This window comes from Nyctibius grandis, chromosome 2 (genome assembly GCF_013368605.1).
Source record: "Nyctibius grandis isolate bNycGra1 chromosome 2, bNycGra1.pri, whole genome shotgun sequence".
Lineage (NCBI taxonomy): Eukaryota > Metazoa > Chordata > Aves > Nyctibiiformes > Nyctibiidae > Nyctibius > Nyctibius grandis.
In genome coordinates this window covers 65,472,813-65,491,155 of record NC_090659.1, presented here as the reverse complement: position 1 = coordinate 65,491,155, position 18,343 = coordinate 65,472,813, and the positions used below count along the sequence as shown (strand labels likewise).

The window sequence follows — 18,343 nt, the reverse complement described above, 5'->3', positions numbered from 1 at the left end:
AGGCTAGAGAGAATTCATGAAAAACTCAACATCTGTAATTTATGGGACTTCATATGCCCTTCTGTAGAAACACACCAACTCATCACCAACTTTCCCCATGACAAACATAAACTTAGCTTCAACTACTTGGCTGAATAAAGTGCTCAGCTTTTCAGGCTGGTTTTTGCAGAACAATTCTAAGGTATTCAACTATGATACAGGCCCCAGAAGAAGTTAATTTACAGACAGCTCAGATGTCTGCATACTTTTCAAACACAGGTAGACATTTTGACTGCAGGTATGGGTGTGTGTGAGAGTTTCCTCACTAATTACACCAACTCCAGTCTCTAAGGAGTTTGGTGGTTATTCAAACTGGATCTGTAACAAGACTCAAAAAAGTGTATTTAAATAAACTATTTATTTAATAAACAGTTATTTTATAGAAATATATCAAGATGATCACAAATCTTGGTAAAGTCTGGCTTAATCAAGTCAGAGCCCTGTTATGTAGGGGCTACTTTGCAAAACCCAGTTTTGGCTGGTAACATGCAGCTGAGAGTAACAGCTTTTATGTGAACAGGTTCATGCCCTTCACTGTTCAGGAGGGAAAAAGAAAAAAAAAAAAGAACAAACAATTTAAGAATTAAAGCATGACAAAAAGCAGATGCTTTTTTGAACAAACAGCATATGATTTCCTACATCAGAAAGAGAGGGGAAATACCTAAAAATGACTGATCACCTACTTCAAAAAAGGAAGTAAAATTGCTGAGTTGCAGAAATAGACCTTATAATCTGAATGGATAAAGAAATTGTGCTATTTCTTCTTCTGTAATCTGACAGAATAAATCAAGCAGTGTAAAGGACTCAAGGCAAAGATATTTTTTTTTGTAGCTAAAGAGAGTTAACAACCAAAGAAATGGGAAGTTATCATCTCATGACTACTACTGCTAAAAATCTGTCTTTAAAAAAAAAGGGGAGCGGGGAAGGATTAAGTTACCTGAAAGTCATCATAAGGGAACAGTAGCATCTCACGTAAAGAATCATTCAAAATCTGTGTTTTCCTCTGAACGATGACATTTTCATAGTCTATTGGTTCTATGAGCTTTGGTTTTGCCTAGGGAAAAAAATGAAAATAAATTCAGGTATATTGAGGAAAAATTATAATTTTTGACTCATTTCAAGAAGTTACTCTTTAAAAAGTTGCCAGAATGAGATTTCATCTACATCGAAAACTTACAGTATTCAAAATGCAGACTTTATGTCACACTATACCATACATACAAGTGAAACTGATAATTACAGAAACAAGCATGCTATTTGCCTCAGAATGAAGAAACAGAACTATTACACAAAACACACTAGGTCAGAGCTCATCAGAATAATCATGTATGTATTTTCACTGAAAAAAAATCATAAAGAAATTACTAGTCTCTTACACTGGTGGTTACCTTTGCTTGATACTGCCCAGAAAGCTCTGATCCGGGTTTAGCAGGGATTAAAACAATTTTAACTCAAAGCTGAGACTGAACTTTGTTTTAATTCAGTAGAAACCTGCAGTATGGGTAGGCTAATTGACATTCCTCCTTCTCTATATTTTTTTAAAGATTCCCATAGGCCATTTGCTTCCTCTTAATTGCATGAGTAGCCTTCATCAGTTACTACGCATTGATTCAACATTTAAACCCTACACCGCTGTCAAGGCATTAGAGCTGGCTGTGCACAATCAGACAGGGAAAAACCTTCCCCCTGCCAAGCATTCTGTTAAGTGGTCAGATGGCAAAGCAGGTTTAGAGAGAGCTCTCAATGAGGCAGCACTGCCTCGGAGTGTGAAAACTAATGCAAAGCTGGAGTTAAAATCCAGCTTGCACTTTCTGCGACTAAAATTGTATATCACAGTATCTGAAATAAAATTACTTTATTTTTTTTTTTACAAGTGGCAATTACAAGAGACTTTCCAATTGATACTTTATTAAGGTCAGAGGTACTAATTTCAAAGTAAGGCATATTAAACATAAGAATAGCAGCAAGGCCAGCTTATGCCATTATTGTAGCTGATCAGATGAGATGAGGTTTTTTTACATATATATATTTTCATAACTTATGTTAATAACCTTTCAAATTCCAGCTGTACTGCACAGAAGAAATATCTTTAAGTCTACCAGAGCTCAAAGGGTTGTAGTGAATAGGGCTACATGGGGCTGGCGACCTGTCACCCACAGTGTTCCTCAGGGTTCAATTCTAGGGCCAGTCCTGTTCAATATATTTATCAACGACCTGGATGCAGGAGTTGAATGCACCATTAGCAAGTTTGCTGACGATACTAAACTGGGAGGTGCTGTTGACTCTCTTGAGGGACAGGAAGCCTTGTAGTGGGATCTAGATAGATTGGAGCATTGGGCAATGATTCATGGGATGAAATTTAACAAGTCCAAATGCCGGATTCTGCGTCTGGGATGGAGTAATGCTGAGCATAAGTTTAAATTGGGAGAGGAGTGGCTGGAGAGCAGCCCTGCAGAAAGGGACCTGGGGGTGCTGGTCGACAGCAGGCTCAATAGGAGTCAGCAGTGTGCCCTGACAGCCAAGAGGGCAAACCGCATCCTGGAGGGCATCAAGCACAGCACAACCAGCCAGTCAAAAGAGGTGATTATCCCGCTGTGTTCAGCATTGATGTAGCCTCACCTGGAGAACTGTGTGCAGTTCTGGGCCCCACCATTTAAGAAGGATGTGAAGGTCCTTGAATGTGTCCAGAGGGGAGGGCAACAAAGCTGGTGAAAGGGCTGGAAGCAACATCCTGTGAGGAGTGGCTGAGGACTTTGGGCTTGTCTAGTTTGGAGAGAAGGAGGCTGAGGGGCCACCTCATTGCTCTCTACAGCTTCCTGAGGAGGGGAAGTGGAGAGGGAGGTGCTGAGCTCTTCTCCCTGGTATCCAGAGATAGGACGCGTGGGAATGGTTCAAAGCTGCAGCGGGGAGGTTCAGACTGGACATTAGGAAGCATTTCTTTACTGAGAGTGTGGTCAGACACCAGAACAGCCTTCCTAGAGAGGTGGCCGATGCCCCAAGCCTGTCAGTGTTTAAGAGGCATTTGGACAATACCCTTAACAACATGCTTTAACTTTTGGTCAGTCCTGATGTCAGGCAGTTGGACTAGATGATTGTTGTAGGTCCCTTCCAACTGAAAGAGTCTAGTCTATTCTATGTTCTATGATAATCATTAGTATATCAATAATATTCCTGAGAAACCATCTAGGTCTTTTCTTCATTCAAAAGTGAATCAAACAAATTGGGTTTTCCAGGAATTAGGAAAGCTTTAGTCAGAGAAGGTTACCAAAGTTTTCAGGCTTAGTTCACAGGCTACTCAAAAGTTACGTGGGATTCCCTCATATCTACCATATGGTAGTTTTACTGTTAAGAAAAATGCAAGAACATAACAGAGCATAACAGCTGAAAGGGGCAAAAAAGCAAAATCTGGAAAATAAGTCTACCAAAAAATGAACAAAATGTAGCTTTGTCGACAAAAATAGCTACCGTTTGCAATCACACTTGAAGGATTTACTAAAAGTTCATAAACTGTCCAACAAGCTGCTCAGCACAGGCCAATACATGCTGAGCTTGCCATCTTTCTCCTCACAGGAGACAGAGAATAGCTGTTCAGTTCGCTGTATATTGTACTCCAACACATTTGGAGAGCCTAGCGCCTGAACCACAGTTGCTGCTACATCTTTTCCTCTTGTTCATGAACACGGCTTATCACAAAGAGAAGAACTAACACCAGTGTCCACGAGAAAAGGCTTAAGTTTATGTTCATGCATGCATCTGTAGTTGAAGTAGTTGGACCATTTTGAGTTATCTCAGAAAAGTATAAGAGAAGCATGCATAAACACGGCATAAGAAAAGGTTACATTTTCTCTAATGTACCAATCACACAAAATATTTTGGTTGCAAGAAAACTTTGTTAAGTCTGCCTTTGAGTATTCAGAGTGCTGCAATGAATCCCAAACTACTGAAATGGTGTGCTCCAAGCTTCCTTAGTACTCAGAAGGCCAGATGCACCTTCTTCACCCAACTACTTGACACATTTCCTAGACGCAGGCTCTACCAAATTACCCCTTCTCAAAATTTCAGGTTGAGCAGCCCCACTGTGCCAAATTGTCATAACAAGTTCTGATTCCAAAGACATTCCAGTAACTTCATCTACCCTCTCCTACTCTTCACCAAGGCAATAACTGCCCAGTATAAATTTGCTTTCTTAAGCACAAGACAGGCGTAACAGAGTATGAAGAGCCCCTCAAACTTCCCTGCTCTTTAAATAAAGTACAAGATAAAACTTACCATTCAGAAAACAATACACCCTTTGCTCATCTTTCTCCCACTTTCAAGGTAAGTAACGGGTCTCCACCTACCTACCCAGCCAAGCAAGATGCTCACCTGTCAATCACTGAGCTTGAGCTCTTGTGCAGTACACTCTAATGTTAAAACAAGGTTTAGAGACTACTATAGTACTATGGCCAAGTCAGTCCACTTGGTCAAGTTGGCCTTTACCATGTGACCATTCCTTTTGAAGAGGTTATCATGAGAAATTATATGCAATGTGCTGCAGAGACAGGTTGATTTGAGTGTAGAGCAGAATGACTGACCTTCAGGAGAAATAAAAATAAATACTCCAAATTAAACTGAGTCTAAGAAATTAGGAAGGGAGAAAGACCATTTGAGTTGTGTATACAATCAGTCTCTTCTGTTAGCTAAAGATTTGGGTTCACAATTGGCTTAAATTAATTGAAAGGAGGGCTGACACTAGAAGGACTCTCTCTCGTGGCACATTCCTGAGCCTTCTCACACTAGTACCAGCAACTCAACAGTCGTATTTTGAGACAGACTAGGAGTGAGCTGGATTTAGAAGGTTCCTCCCAACCAGCACCAGACTGGCTCTCTGAAATGCTGATCAGACGGCTGCATGACTACTTGTGCCAATAGGTGGGAGTTCATGGGACCCCTTCAGAAGTAGGAGATATTCCGATTACTAAACGAACATGAAACTTTGTCCTTATTAAAAGCTGTTGCAAAAGCATTTTTGAATTCTGTTACTCAGCTTCAGTGCAGCTCACAATTTTTGAAGTGTCCTTAAAAAAAATTAATTCAGGATGCATATTTTAATATATTTAAAATGCAGTTTGGGAAGCCTTTTAAAGTAAAGAAGAAATATATACATGGTCAATACAGTCAGAAAGTTCACATATCAGGACATCTACTGTCTGAACTAGCAAGCAGATACATCACAGCACCAATTCCACTAACAAGGTGGCAAGGGAAAGCTGTCACCTCAAATAGGTAATGGATTTTTATGTGGTGCTGCACATGACCAGCATTTTCATCCTTTTCTCCCTGGTGCTTAAGAGCTATGTCCATCCTCCTGTTAATTCTCTTGGGAAGGCAAGAGGTGAAGACTGGAAGAAAGCTAGCTCTGGCTCCTCTCATTTTACCAGCAAAAACAGAGGAATAGGATTACTTTTAAAAACAGTGTAACTAGAATTATTATTTCATGGGCATGCACACACACACAAAAATCACTTCTCTAGCAAAGCTAATTCAAAAACCAAAGATGCATATACTGCAGCTTCAGAAAGCATCCAATTCATTCCAAATGCATGTCTCTACCCTACAGTCACAAAACAGGTCCACCACAACCATAAAATTCATTTAAAAAAAAATCTTAAAAGAAAATGAGCTTTGCTCACATTTTGCTTACAGGCTGTAAACACAAGATTAAAGAGTCCTCCCTCATTAAAAGCTTTTAAAGAATCTAAAGCTCCCTGCAGCCAAGGCCCTGAATCTAGGTCCATGGAACACAGAGGCAGGTAGTGGTACCAGGAAACTGCACCATCTTCCTATTTAATCAGTGAAGTACCTGATTTGCAGAAATACCATGTCTGTAGAAATTAATGAAGAATTTGCTTCCCCAGGTTTCTCCAAAGTGTTACTCATTTCTTTCTTAGTCATTTGTCAGATTCAAAAGGAAGAGGATGTTTTATCAGTTTGAACCAGATATGAAAAAAGAAAACAACAAACAGTACACTGACATTGGCATTTAGCCAAACCTACAACATCACAAGGAAGCAGATTCTCTCTCAAGCTCTTCTTCGGGGAAAAAAAAAAAAAAAAAAATTTCTGGTCTATTATTTCATGTAATATAAAAGACAAGACGCTGGGTAGGTACAGTATTGGTGAACATGATTCATGGACCAGCTGACACAGAAAAAACTCAGCCCAGTCAAAACTGCAAAATCAAGTTTACAGGCACTAAAAGTCAGTCTTTCAAACAAGGCTTAACTTTTCCTATTAATCTGCAACAAGCAACATTTTTATTTCTGCATTCTAAGAAAAGGCTAAGAGCATAGGGCTTCATGGCGTCCAGCACGCAAGCTAGCCAATGCCATATCTGTAGGAAGATAAAACAGCAAAGTATCTGCCATACCATTTTGTTTTTTGCCAGTGTTTTATAGGTGTGGAAACTTATGAGAAATAAGAAGCATTTCAAAACAGCAGTCATGACACCCACATGGTAACTATTTCAATCTGCCAGATTATGGCTTATATATTTGGACAAGCAGTGTCAAAAGCCATCAGATAAAAGGAATTTTAAGTTGGGATTTCAATGATTGCCTACGTTATATATTACAGAAAAAATAATACAGTACATTTTTTCTTGTATTTTAAATCGAGACAAATGTTATCTTTCTCTTGTCTTCTCATAAAACAAAGAATAGTCAGGTTAAGCACACAGGGTATTGTTAGCCTTATGTTACAAAATATCATTTACCTTATAAAAATATATTTAGCACATACGTCTGCAAATTAACAAGTCCCCATAAAGAGTAGAATGGAGCTACAAGCACTAGCAGGCAACACAGCATATGAATTGATGAATGTATGGTGTTACATATTTCTCAACATTGGCTTGAGGCAAACCACTTTGGACAAATAGGAAGACTAACTAAACGTGGGTAACAGCTCCCTGTATCTTCTTGTCCCACCACTGCAATAAACTCAAAATAAATCACCCAGGTTGTGTTACTTTTTAATCAACTTAAAAATCCATTCAAAAAATTATATGTATCCTACAGCTTATTCTTAAATATTACTTTACTCATTATCCCCTTAGGTATGGTTACTTTTGTGATGTAAACTTGGGGGCAGTGGGAGGGAATAAGCTGCTATAGGTTTATGTAAAAAACTACCACTATGCATATATTTAAGCAACAATATGCTTTCATTGACAAATTCAAAACATTTTGCACAGTGTTTCTTAAAAAAAAAAACCAAACCAATAATTAACTTTTCCTTTTTTTTTTTTTCCAGTTTAACCTGAAAGCTTGAAAACCCTTGTTCTATTGTTCACCCAAGTCTTCAGGGGGCTGTAACAGAAGAGTGGGGGTTTCCAAAACTCAATGCGCACAGTCTAAATTACAAAGCATTGTGCTTTTATTTATGTCATTGATGGTCAAGGTCCATTTAAACACAAGAACACTTTTCAGAGCTCAAACATTTTTATAAGACCTTCTGTATTGCCAGTATTTACATCAGGTTGTTTACATGGATGTGGTTCCAGTTGTTTCATCTCTACCCTCCTCTGTGATTTGCTTTGCCTTCAGATGCAAAGTAAGCGTGCTGCGTCCTATGAAATTCTCTGATCAGCACAGAAACTTCTAACACTAGAATCAGACTTAGGCAACACTTTGCTGGACAAAGGAGCTCAAGTGTCTAACATTTTATACCGCCAGTGTGTTTCCAAGCAGAAAGATGGCTTCCAGAAGTTCCAACTTCCCAGAAACATCATCTGATTTGATAAGCAGTTACTACTTCTGACTATCAAAATGCAGCTGGACAGCACGTGTACTAATTTGGTAACTTCTACAACAGGTAGCACAACAGCAGTTCATCCCAAGTAAGGTTTTGTGGCACCGCCCAGAAAATCTAAATGCTTTTTCCATGGGCTCTTCTTGCTTGTTAACCTCAAAAGCAAAGTTATGACATGACCCAATTCAAATTGGAGGAAAACAAGAGAGCACATGTACCAACATACTGGCACTGAAAACAGCAGATGATTCCTTTTGTGAACCTTCCCACTTATCCAGGAAAAGTTAATTCAGTTACCTCAATCAAATCACATTGTTTCAATATCACGTGGGGTGCTTACAGTAATAAATACTCAGTTCCCTCAATACTCCAGCAGACTCTGTTAACTATGTTTAAAAGAATTAAATGAATATCACAAAAAACTTGTTGCTTCCTTGAAGTCTTGACAGATGATTCTGAAAGAATACTCAAAAAACTCGAGTGCTAGGTAAAGCTCATCATAATTGCCCATACAAAAGGAATACATCCACATCTGAAAGAATGTTTTAGGCAACAGTCATTGAGAAATATTACTAGAATAAACCAGAAGCCTCCTGCTCCAAATGCTTTCGGGGATTGCTATCTAATACAATTCTAAGGTTTCTAGTCCAGACAACAAGAAGTTCTGCTGTTTGCATTTTGTTACACCAACTAGCAATGTTATCAGTCTTACTTCCTACACCCTATACCAGTAAGAAAATACCTACTTTCACTGTGGCAGAAAAAAATCTACTGCAACTTCACAACCCAATGAAATAAAAATGGACCCAAACGTCAGCGTTAAATGAAACATAGCGCCCTACTTTTTGCTTTGTGCCTAGCAGCCCACTTAGTGCAAAGTGTCCTTGCACCCTTTCATCTAGTTTTCCTCAATAAACTAGACAAAAGCAGGAGGAAAAAGGGATATTATGCCATCTATAATTATACGCCATATATACTCTTGTCTATATATGTAACAGATAAAGACCAAAATAGCACAGTGAAGACAGTTTTTATGTGACCTACGTGGAACCTAAATGTTCTTCCCTTGAAATATTGACCTTTGTTTTGAACGCGCTCACTTCATCTGAAAATGAAAAAAGGGAGGGCAAACACTGGAGGTATATTAATCCATGAACATTAAATTTAGTAGATAGAAAATTATACGGATGTACTTCATAAATGGTTATAAATAAACACAGTAATGTTTTATACTTTTTTTTTAAGTAAATACACACACTTGCTGATCAACTGCAGTACTCTTAAGTATCTGCAGAAGCACTAATATCCTCTCTGGGTATTCATGAGGGAATAAAAACAGTTCTAAATAAAGTTAAACATTCCAAAGGCAGGAAAGCACACACAGGATTAGCTCATATTGTACTGATGAAAATCTGGACCAGAAATCAGAACACACCCATACAAAAAAAACACGTTTTACTAACAACTGCTCTGAATAGAATGTAACGAAAGAAAACAATGCAAAGGAAAAGAAAATTTGTCTTACTAACACACATGTAAGCTTTCAGTTATATACAGTAACAATTCCCATAAAGTTACAGATGTGTTTTACTAAACATAGATAGCCAAAATGTTTTAGTTCAATTCTTAAATGCGTAGCGTGAAGCTCAAATAAGGGGGGGGACCATAATTTGAGGATCACAGCTCCCACTAACTTCAACCACAGCCAGACAAATAAAGAGGAGATCATCATCCTTTAATTCAGCAATTAAGTATGAGATATTACTAAGTAAAACTGGAATTTTAGCAAGAACTATTAAAGTACTTCTTTCTACTGATATATCAGTTGTTAGTTTAACAATCCTCCTCTGTTATTTGAAAAGGTTTATTGTCCTAGCTGGAGAGAGTTCGTGGATTCGTTACAGCTTGCTTATTATGTTCTCTTGCTGTACTATTAAAATTCCAACAGAACTAAGTGTGTAGCAATACGAAAAAAAAAAAAAAATGTTCTTATTTGATTACTTCCCCCACATACAGAAATATTCCCTTTTCCCTCAGCAGAAGCTACTTTAAAACTTTAAATTCCTAAATAATGTGCATTGAAGGCATTGAAAACTAGATCCTTTAACAGAAGTACACCTGAATCATTTAGGTAGTTCTTAGAACATTTAAGTAAAATTTAACTGTTACACACACCATCTTCAGAGAGTTCAAATATATTTTAATTCAAAGATATGCTGGGCAGTTAAAAAATAGAGGAGCTAGAATATATTTTAAAGCATAACTAGTTTTCATGCTAGCTTCAAAGAGGTGCACAACTATGCTAGACAGAACAGACACTGAAAAGAAGCTAGTATGAAAACCAAATTTAAAAGTCACATTCAGAGAGAACCAAAGTTTTGGTAAACCAGAAAGCAAAAATAAAAAAGGCAGACAACACACAAAGAATCAAACCTAAATCTTAAACACACCTTCTTCACAAGTAAGACTGCTGGAACTTCGCATAAGCATCAGATTAAACAGTTTTTCACTGGCAGACAGAACTGGAATTATTAAAGAGAAGAGATAGCTTGTTTAAACAGTTCTTACCGGCACTACCACAGGACTCTCCACTTCTACTTCACAAGGACATGCATCCTTGCATTGCTGCGGACACTCTATAATAAGCTCTTTCTTAGGATTTCTGTTTGTTCTTGCCTGCATTCTTTGATTGAAAAGACAAACAGCAGCAAAACCGTATGCTTTTTGGCATCAAAGTAATCAACATGCCAGTGATCCAGTGAAAACAATAGCTTTTTCCCCAGCACAAGCAGCAGAAAGCACAAACTAGTCTAACTTCTCAGCTGCAGTTTGCTAAATCTGTCATGGTGGGAATGCATGACAGACAAAGGCCAGCCCCTAAGCAAGTTGTATTCCTCTGGGAAAAAAAAAAAAAAAAAGGTGGATCCATTTTAATGCCTTAAGGTTACAAGTTAAACACAAAAGAGAATGTGCATTTCTAAAATGACCATGTAGAACAGTCCACGTCTTTTACAGCACTTATAAAAGCAAGGCTTCAATATTTTAAAATATTTTTATTGTAAAAATGAGCCACTTACTGACAACTGGGCCTCTTTAGAAGTATAAAACCCTAAGTGTTACTTTTTTTTTTTACATTAATATCACTTACTCAGGTAGTATCAACAACCAGACACTTATCAAGTACATTCTCCAGGACCAATGCCCCAGACAGATATGTTGCTCTTTTTTTGGGGTAGGGTGGGGATGTTCTTTTTAATCTTAGTGCTAGATCCATATTAAAGATTTACCTTAATGTCAAATTGTCTTCACAGTAAAAATCTTATATACTCTGCAAAGATACCAAGTCAAAAATAAAATTTAAAAACTCCTCTTTATACCTTCAACTTTTAAGCACTTAATTCTTCAAGTAAACTACCAGTCTCCCTCAGCCTCTTTCCTCGCTTGAGCCAGTCAGCTCACTTCTGTCTTGCACATTATTAGTGCTCTCAGCCCATTCCTCCCTCCTCAGAACTCCTCAGCATTGTAGAAGTCCATCACTGATCACCCTCTAAAAAAAACACCGAGAAGATAACACAACAAAATCTTCATACATTTTGATTTAAGTCACTTGAGAGAAGCTCAGCTCTCCAGCCATGAAGAGCAGCCAGCCATCACTCGCTGCCTTTGGCTTCCATAGGATTTTCTTTTTGCTGACAGTACAAAACACTGGTGGGATGTCTTCTCTGTCCTGTGAACAGTTTTCAGAAGTGTCTCTCGGCCTTCTGATTCAAGGCTACACAGTGCTTGGTGGTTAGTATCTTCCATTCCCCTCCTCAACTGCCACATCAACTCAAGTCATGCTTCAACTTTGCTTTTGTAATCCAATCTACTCTCCTACTATATCATGACTTACAGACACTTCAGCATACACACACTCGTAAAATAAGAGGCAGCATTTTTTATTGGGATCATTTCTGTACAATTCTTTCGTGTAGTGCAAAGCAATTTTGTATGCAACCTAGCTGACATTTTTTGTAATTTTGAAGGTTTGACTAACCTAGCTCCCCTATGCAGTAGTTTTAGCACACAATTGTATGCTAAATTCTTCCTGAAAAATGTGAACTGTGATGAGCAGTTTTCTCCAGGTTTTGAGAGGGGTATTTTGATTTTCCCTTTGTTTCTTTTTAACACTAATGAGTTACAACCTCCAAGTGCAGAAACCTCAGTGGCTATATTTACCAAGCAAAAATACATCTGAGAGAAAATTCAACTCCCCAGAGCAGCACATCCCTTTTTTAGACTCCCTGTCCACTAGAACAACCAGACAGCTGTGGAAACTAAGCCACCACCTTCATTCAATTCTCAAATCTGCTCCACTTCTTTGGACAGTTAATTATCTCACTTCAATATAACTGATATCCTAAATTTAACCTGACATGAATTTTTATCTATTCTCTAATAGAAGAGAAAGTCACCTTAATCTGCAGAAAGCAGATCGAGTTGTGGAGAAGCTCAAAAACCCTCTTTTATTGCTAGTATTAAGGCAGCACAACTTCAGGCACAGGTTTCTTACCCTTCAGACCTAACATGAGATGTTTATCCATATCTCTTTCTCTTCCCCTTCTCTCTGCTCTCACACCTGCATAAGATATTGTTATTTCAGCTTACTGCCCATCCCATCCACAATGCAAGCACATTTCTAATGAGCAGACTGAAAGAAATATTACAGTTAACTATTAGTCAAGACAATAATGATTTACTGTGCTTTTGTCTTTTTCCCTAGGAAAAAGAAGTTCAATGCATTTACTTTTTAAGCAGTCTCTCTAATATATAGACACCAAACTCTAGAAAACAACACTCTATAAAGCTTCTTGAAGACTTAAGAAGGAAAGCAGCAGTTCAGTCAAATTTACAAAAACAGATCTTCCTGTGTAAATCAAGGTAGACAATAGTTCAAGAACATTTAGTTACACTTTTATTTTGCACCAGCTCCTTTTGTTTTCAGAAAACGGAAGTACAGAACAGCTTAGACTAAATTATACCATTACTTGAGGATGCAGCTGCCAAACAGGAATTTGTTTCATTGAGATGGGCTGCAATTGTACTTAACTGCAACCAGAAATGCACAACCTTATTATGCACAAGGCACTTGCAAACACTCACACTAAAAAAGACTTTAAAATATTATACACTTTAAATAGTATTTCTCCTGGTTAATTTAACAAAGGATTTTACTTTTAAACTGCCAGACTGTTTTATCCTGGTCACGTACTACTCTTGAATGCATCTGGATTACTTTAATTCAGTATAAAAGTGATTTTCTTTCCCCATTATTCTCTCTATTCTTCTCAAAACATAATGAAGGACAAAAAGAAAGCCAACAAACCAACATTTTCATAACATCAGTTTAAAGATACAGAAGTTATTTTTTCCTACAGAATGGTTAATGTAATTTCTAGCTTGCATTTCATTAACACACTTATACCATTAGAGGAGGTTCTTTAGTTTAACAACGAGGTTCTTTTCTTTAACAACAACAATGTGAAGCAGTACCTCCGGAGCTATATCCTGCATGAAATAGACCTTAATTGCTAAATTGGTGTGCATTTCCAACATCTATTTTCTTCTGAGGACTTAGTGATTATCTCAAAAATTTAATTCACAAAAAAATACTTAGAGGAAAAAAAAAACAAACGAAAAACAAAAAAAAACACACCACCCACAAAGACATGAGATACTGCTTGCCCAAGCACCACACAGTCAAAAGAGGTATGTTACTTGACTAAAGAGATATATTAAAAATTTTACAAAAAACACGATTCAAAACATAAAAGATGAAAAATAGGACTTTAAGACATGCTGAAAATTTATCAGTAGTATCAAATTGATACTATTCAATTTGTTGTATCAGGCACTTACCTGAATAAGGATCAAGAGAGAAACCAGGAAAACCAGCACATACAAAAAGAATGTCACTGTACAAGAGTTATTTGACTGCATTTCCAATTGCAGGAAATTACTAGCTAAATAGAGACCTATCTGCAAAATAACTCAGATTATTATGGAAACAATGCATTTCATCTTTTTACAAACACAGTGGCTTGAAGGACTTCTCATGGTGCTTTTAACAACAGTAGTTTTCATATTACTTCCAACAGCTGAATAGTTGGCTCTCTTCTTGCATCATATACCCTTAAGGAACTACCTGTGTAATTACAAAATTACACAGGCAAAAAAGTTCTCAGTATTCCCAGCATACCTCAGTGATTCACCCAGCAAATTTGCTGCCCAAAATACAAGTTCCCCACATACACCCTCTTATTCCTCCAAATCACTTTTTACTCCAAGAGCTTGCTTTCCTAATGCACACTACCACATAATGAAGAGTAAGCGATAGCAAGGGAATGGGTGGCTTATAAGAATTTCCTCTGAACTTTGATAGAAGAAAGGATGACTACTTCGCCTCACTGTAGGAACAGGCTAAAACCTGAGTGGTTTAATGGCATTTCTTTTTCTCCAAGTCCCATTTACAATCTGCATCAAGATCACTAAACTCTGTTGAGTGGCCAATATCGGCATTCACTAAATCTACCAGCTATAATTAGAGCCACCAAACTTGTCTGTTAGCTGTTCTAGGGAATGAACTGTTGCTTAACCTGTAGCAACTGGGGCAAGGAGGGAAGGAAGGAACAATCCTGCTGTAGGTTTGCATGTCGTGTATATGTGACAACAGAAGGATTCGACAACATCATTTACTAAAACCCTACATCTGTTCTCTACTTCTTTGTAGCTCTTTAAATTGTCTGGCAACTCACAGTACCTCTTAACAAATAACTTTCAAAAATTAGAAGGATGGATGACTGGAAGGGTTTTGATGCTTCGTTTTGTTGGGGGGTTGGGGTTTTGGGCTTTGTTTGTTTTTTTTTTTTTGGTTGGTTGTTTTTTGTTTGGGTTGGGTTTTTAAGACAGCAGCTCACATGAAAATACAGACCCACTTTAGCAGAAGAACAAGCACCATTAAAAGCCAATACTTCCTGCTGTCATCTGTACTAGTAAGAGGTATTCTATAGCACTGTCCTCCCACACTTGGCAGCCTGCCTTGCAGCTGTATTAAAGGCATAACATTTTGCATGTTAGTGGAAGATTCAGTGTTGCAGCTATACATATCTTAATACTGCCGAGTTTCATAAGTGACCAAAAGATACATGCTTGCCCTGGAAGAATATATTCACAAGTTCAAGAGAAAGGCTCAGCAAGCTGATAGCACATGGGAAACAGCATGCAATTCACCTGGTGATTCCCTGCCATGCACATTACATTCAGATGAAATATAAAGTCACAAGAAAGTCAGTTAGGAAGACTCATTCCTCCTATGACAAATACTGTAAATGTGTAACTTGCAGTCCCACCAATAGGGAGTACATTCTCTAGCAAGAAAATAATCCAAAAAATAAAAAATAAAAAAGATAAAAGCATAAGACAGATATGAACATGCTACACATTACATAACTTTTCATGTTGTCAACACTGTAACTATAAAAGACTCCCATTTCACTGACTTGCCTTGGTAAAGCAAGAATTAAGCCCATTCTGGAATAGGTAGAATCACAATCTGGAGAGGCATTTCTTTATATCAAAATGAATCATACAAATCTCAAATTTTGGATTACAGTTAAAATTACTCTCAAAACATTATTTTTAGGGAGAGCACCAAGTAGCCTGGACAAGACAAAGATGCTGAGATACCAAGAGGTCTCTATCATAAGTAGGTTGCATACATGAAAAAAGATAAACACCAATGTACATGTCTATTACTACTCAAGAAGCTGGAATAAAAAATTGATCTGCCTGTTTTAGTGGCAGCATAAAGTTAAAGGATTCTCCTACTCAGTGCCTCTATTGGGTCCATAATGCTTTTGCACAATGCATTTCTTAAAAGCTCTTTATGTAATGGAATAAGAATTAGGCTAAAGTTGTTAACAGCAACATGGCATATCTCATTAATATCCCTCAGCTAGACCTTCCTATCTGTCAGATAAGACACAGTACCTTAGTTTGGACACTCTTGCCCTGTGACAAATACAAACTAAAATAAGTTTAAAATCACAGCAGAGCTAAGCAAGATACAGATTAACTTAAGTTTTGTCCATCGTACATTTTGCATACTGTTATCTATAAAGTATCAACTTCAGGTGCACTTGCTTGACTCACTGGTGACTGATTCGTTTCATACCATCTTAGCAGATATCTTTCTGTTTCCAGGGAAAACCTGACTTCCTTATGGTCCCAGGGGAAAGAAAAAAGGAGGAAAAAAAATAGTCAGCAGAATTTAGTCAGAATAGGAGACTTCAAGATTAAAAATGCACTTCTGCTCAAGGATTTGCCTGTTGTTCTGACCTCCTTATAGATAGGACATGTATATGCAGAGTGACTGTGAGAACAGTATTGGACTAAAGATGGCTTTTTTCCTACCTGGACAGTACCTTACAACTAGCAGAAACTAATAGGACAGCACAGACACCAAACCAAAGACAAAAAGTGAGTCAAAACCCAAAGTCTGAAGATGTCTCAAACTGAAGTGGTTCTGTGCCAAGCAAGCCTGAGGTAGGTGTTTTCCCACTGTGTAAGACCAATTTTACAAGACTTTTTCCAGGAGCGATTTGCTCCTTGAGGAGATTGTTAATTCACTTCTGTCCTTGGGTTGAAGTAAGTGCATCTTGGTTTGCCTCTAAACTGAAATACAAACCTGTCTTCGACTTCAGAATGTAGAGATCTAAGCAACAAGAACATTGCAAGAGTTAGCAGTTGGGTGCCACCCTTACTTTAATTGTATTTCATTTCATGCCAGAAGAGGGTACCTGCACCTGTAGATGATTCAAGTGAGCATTTCAGGCTGTTCATAAAGCAGGTGGAAGGAAGTATTAATCAGGAAGAAAGAGCAGAGAAGTCAGCTCCTTTCTGTGTGTTCACTAAGTCTAGATTCTAGTCTTGAAAGCACAACCCATGCAGGTTCTCCACCACAGAAGTCTTCTTCCCATTCCTCAAAATCATATAAAGCTTTAAGGGTGCTTGTTTGGTGGTTTGGTTTTTGTGGGTTTGTTGGTTTTGGGTTTGTTTTTTTCTTTTGGTGGGGGGGGGGATGGTGGTGGGGGTGGTGGTTAACTCCAGACGTCTTGCTTGCATTCAAAGCACAATATGCAGCTCCCCCAAAAGCCCCTGCAGCTACATTCAAAGGGAACATGTTTTCTACCTGGATGCAACCTAATGCCATATTCTTTGGCCTGGATATCTTTCTATGTTAGTCCAACCTATCTTGCCATGGATGAACAATGTCTTATGCATATTGGCTTGACCAATTATCCTCAGATTTTATCCTCAGTCTTAAATAATTTCTCCTGAAGATACAATGTTTAATCTTATCTTTTGCATGCCAGCACACTGTCTGCCAACCTGTGTCTGATCATTCTCACACATGCATTTTTCGGAGTTGTTTATTTGCTGCAGGAGCTACATGTTTGGTGAATTTGTGCTGCAATTTCCCCTGCCAAGAGGGCAGAGGGATACCAGAGATGGACATGCGAGCATTCTTCCCAAAGGAGTCTAATGAAAGGTCAAAACAAAAAGATTCTACAGAAACCACCAGGAGATTTAGCCAAAACTAAGCCAGCACATAAGACACCAAGTTTTTATTCACCCATAGCAGTAAGATGAAAGAAGATAAAAGAAGCGCTCTCATGCAAGTGAGCCATAAAAAACTGTGCAACAGTCAGATGCTGTACTCAAACACGTCTGTTTCTTCCTTATTAAGAAGCCTAATGAGGTCTAATGGTCCAGCTGCTGCTGAATAAAAGCCACTTGTAATACAGTTACAAGTTGAAGTTATGAGTGAAATAACAGACTAAGCCATACAAATTATCTGCACACCATTAGAGAATTGCTGCATAAGCTGTTTATGCCCATTAAAAAACAACTTCCACATACTCAGCAGAATGACTTCCTTAGAACTTTCTCCTTTATGTATTTCTACTAAACTTTTCTACTTTAAATAAGCAAGTTGATATTAATTTGTTAATTCAGACAGCGAGGACAGGCCTTAATATAAGGCCTTTTAATAAATGAATGCTTTAAGCTTTACTTTAAACACATCACATGTTAAATCAAGAAAATCTTTTTTGAAAATCATACACAAATAATTTAAAATTATTCTGAAATCGAAATATTTGCAACTTGAATGTCTACGGTGGATTTATTTCCAGCATGACATAGCTCACTGCTGTCATTAATCAATCTTCCCATATGCATAGACTCTGGTATATCTTAAAGATGTCACAGTTTATTAATAAACCAAATGACTCATAAGCATCACAGAAAGAGCAGTCACACAAAAGCTCAGTAACACCTAATGATGGTGTTGGTGTGAAGTCAACAGGTTACAGGGACTAAGAAACTGCAGTTACTAAAGTATAAGGTTAGTGGTTCTGTTTCCCGCAAATACCTAAATCTATCCTATTAGAAGCTGGACATATGCTATTTC

At 37.8% G+C, this 18,343-nt stretch overlaps 1 protein-coding gene across 4 annotated transcripts in view; it reads right to left on the bottom strand.

Annotated features, from left to right (window-relative positions):
* The window catches only part of DOCK9 (dedicator of cytokinesis 9), a 114,664-nt gene extending 104,021 nt beyond the window's left edge, over positions 1-10,643 (bottom strand). For all 4 annotated transcript variants that reach the window (XM_068425549.1, XM_068425547.1, XM_068425550.1 and 1 more), the window contains exons 1-2: positions 10,399-10,643; positions 977-1,093 (exon numbers count right to left, since the gene is read on the bottom strand). In XM_068425549.1, the coding sequence (XP_068281650.1) occupies positions 977-1,093; positions 10,399-10,512 (231 nt within the window). In that variant the 5' untranslated portion in view covers positions 10,513-10,643. The remainder of the gene's footprint in view (positions 1-976; positions 1,094-10,398) is intronic.
* Between the last annotated feature and the right edge of the window lie 7,700 nt (positions 10,644-18,343).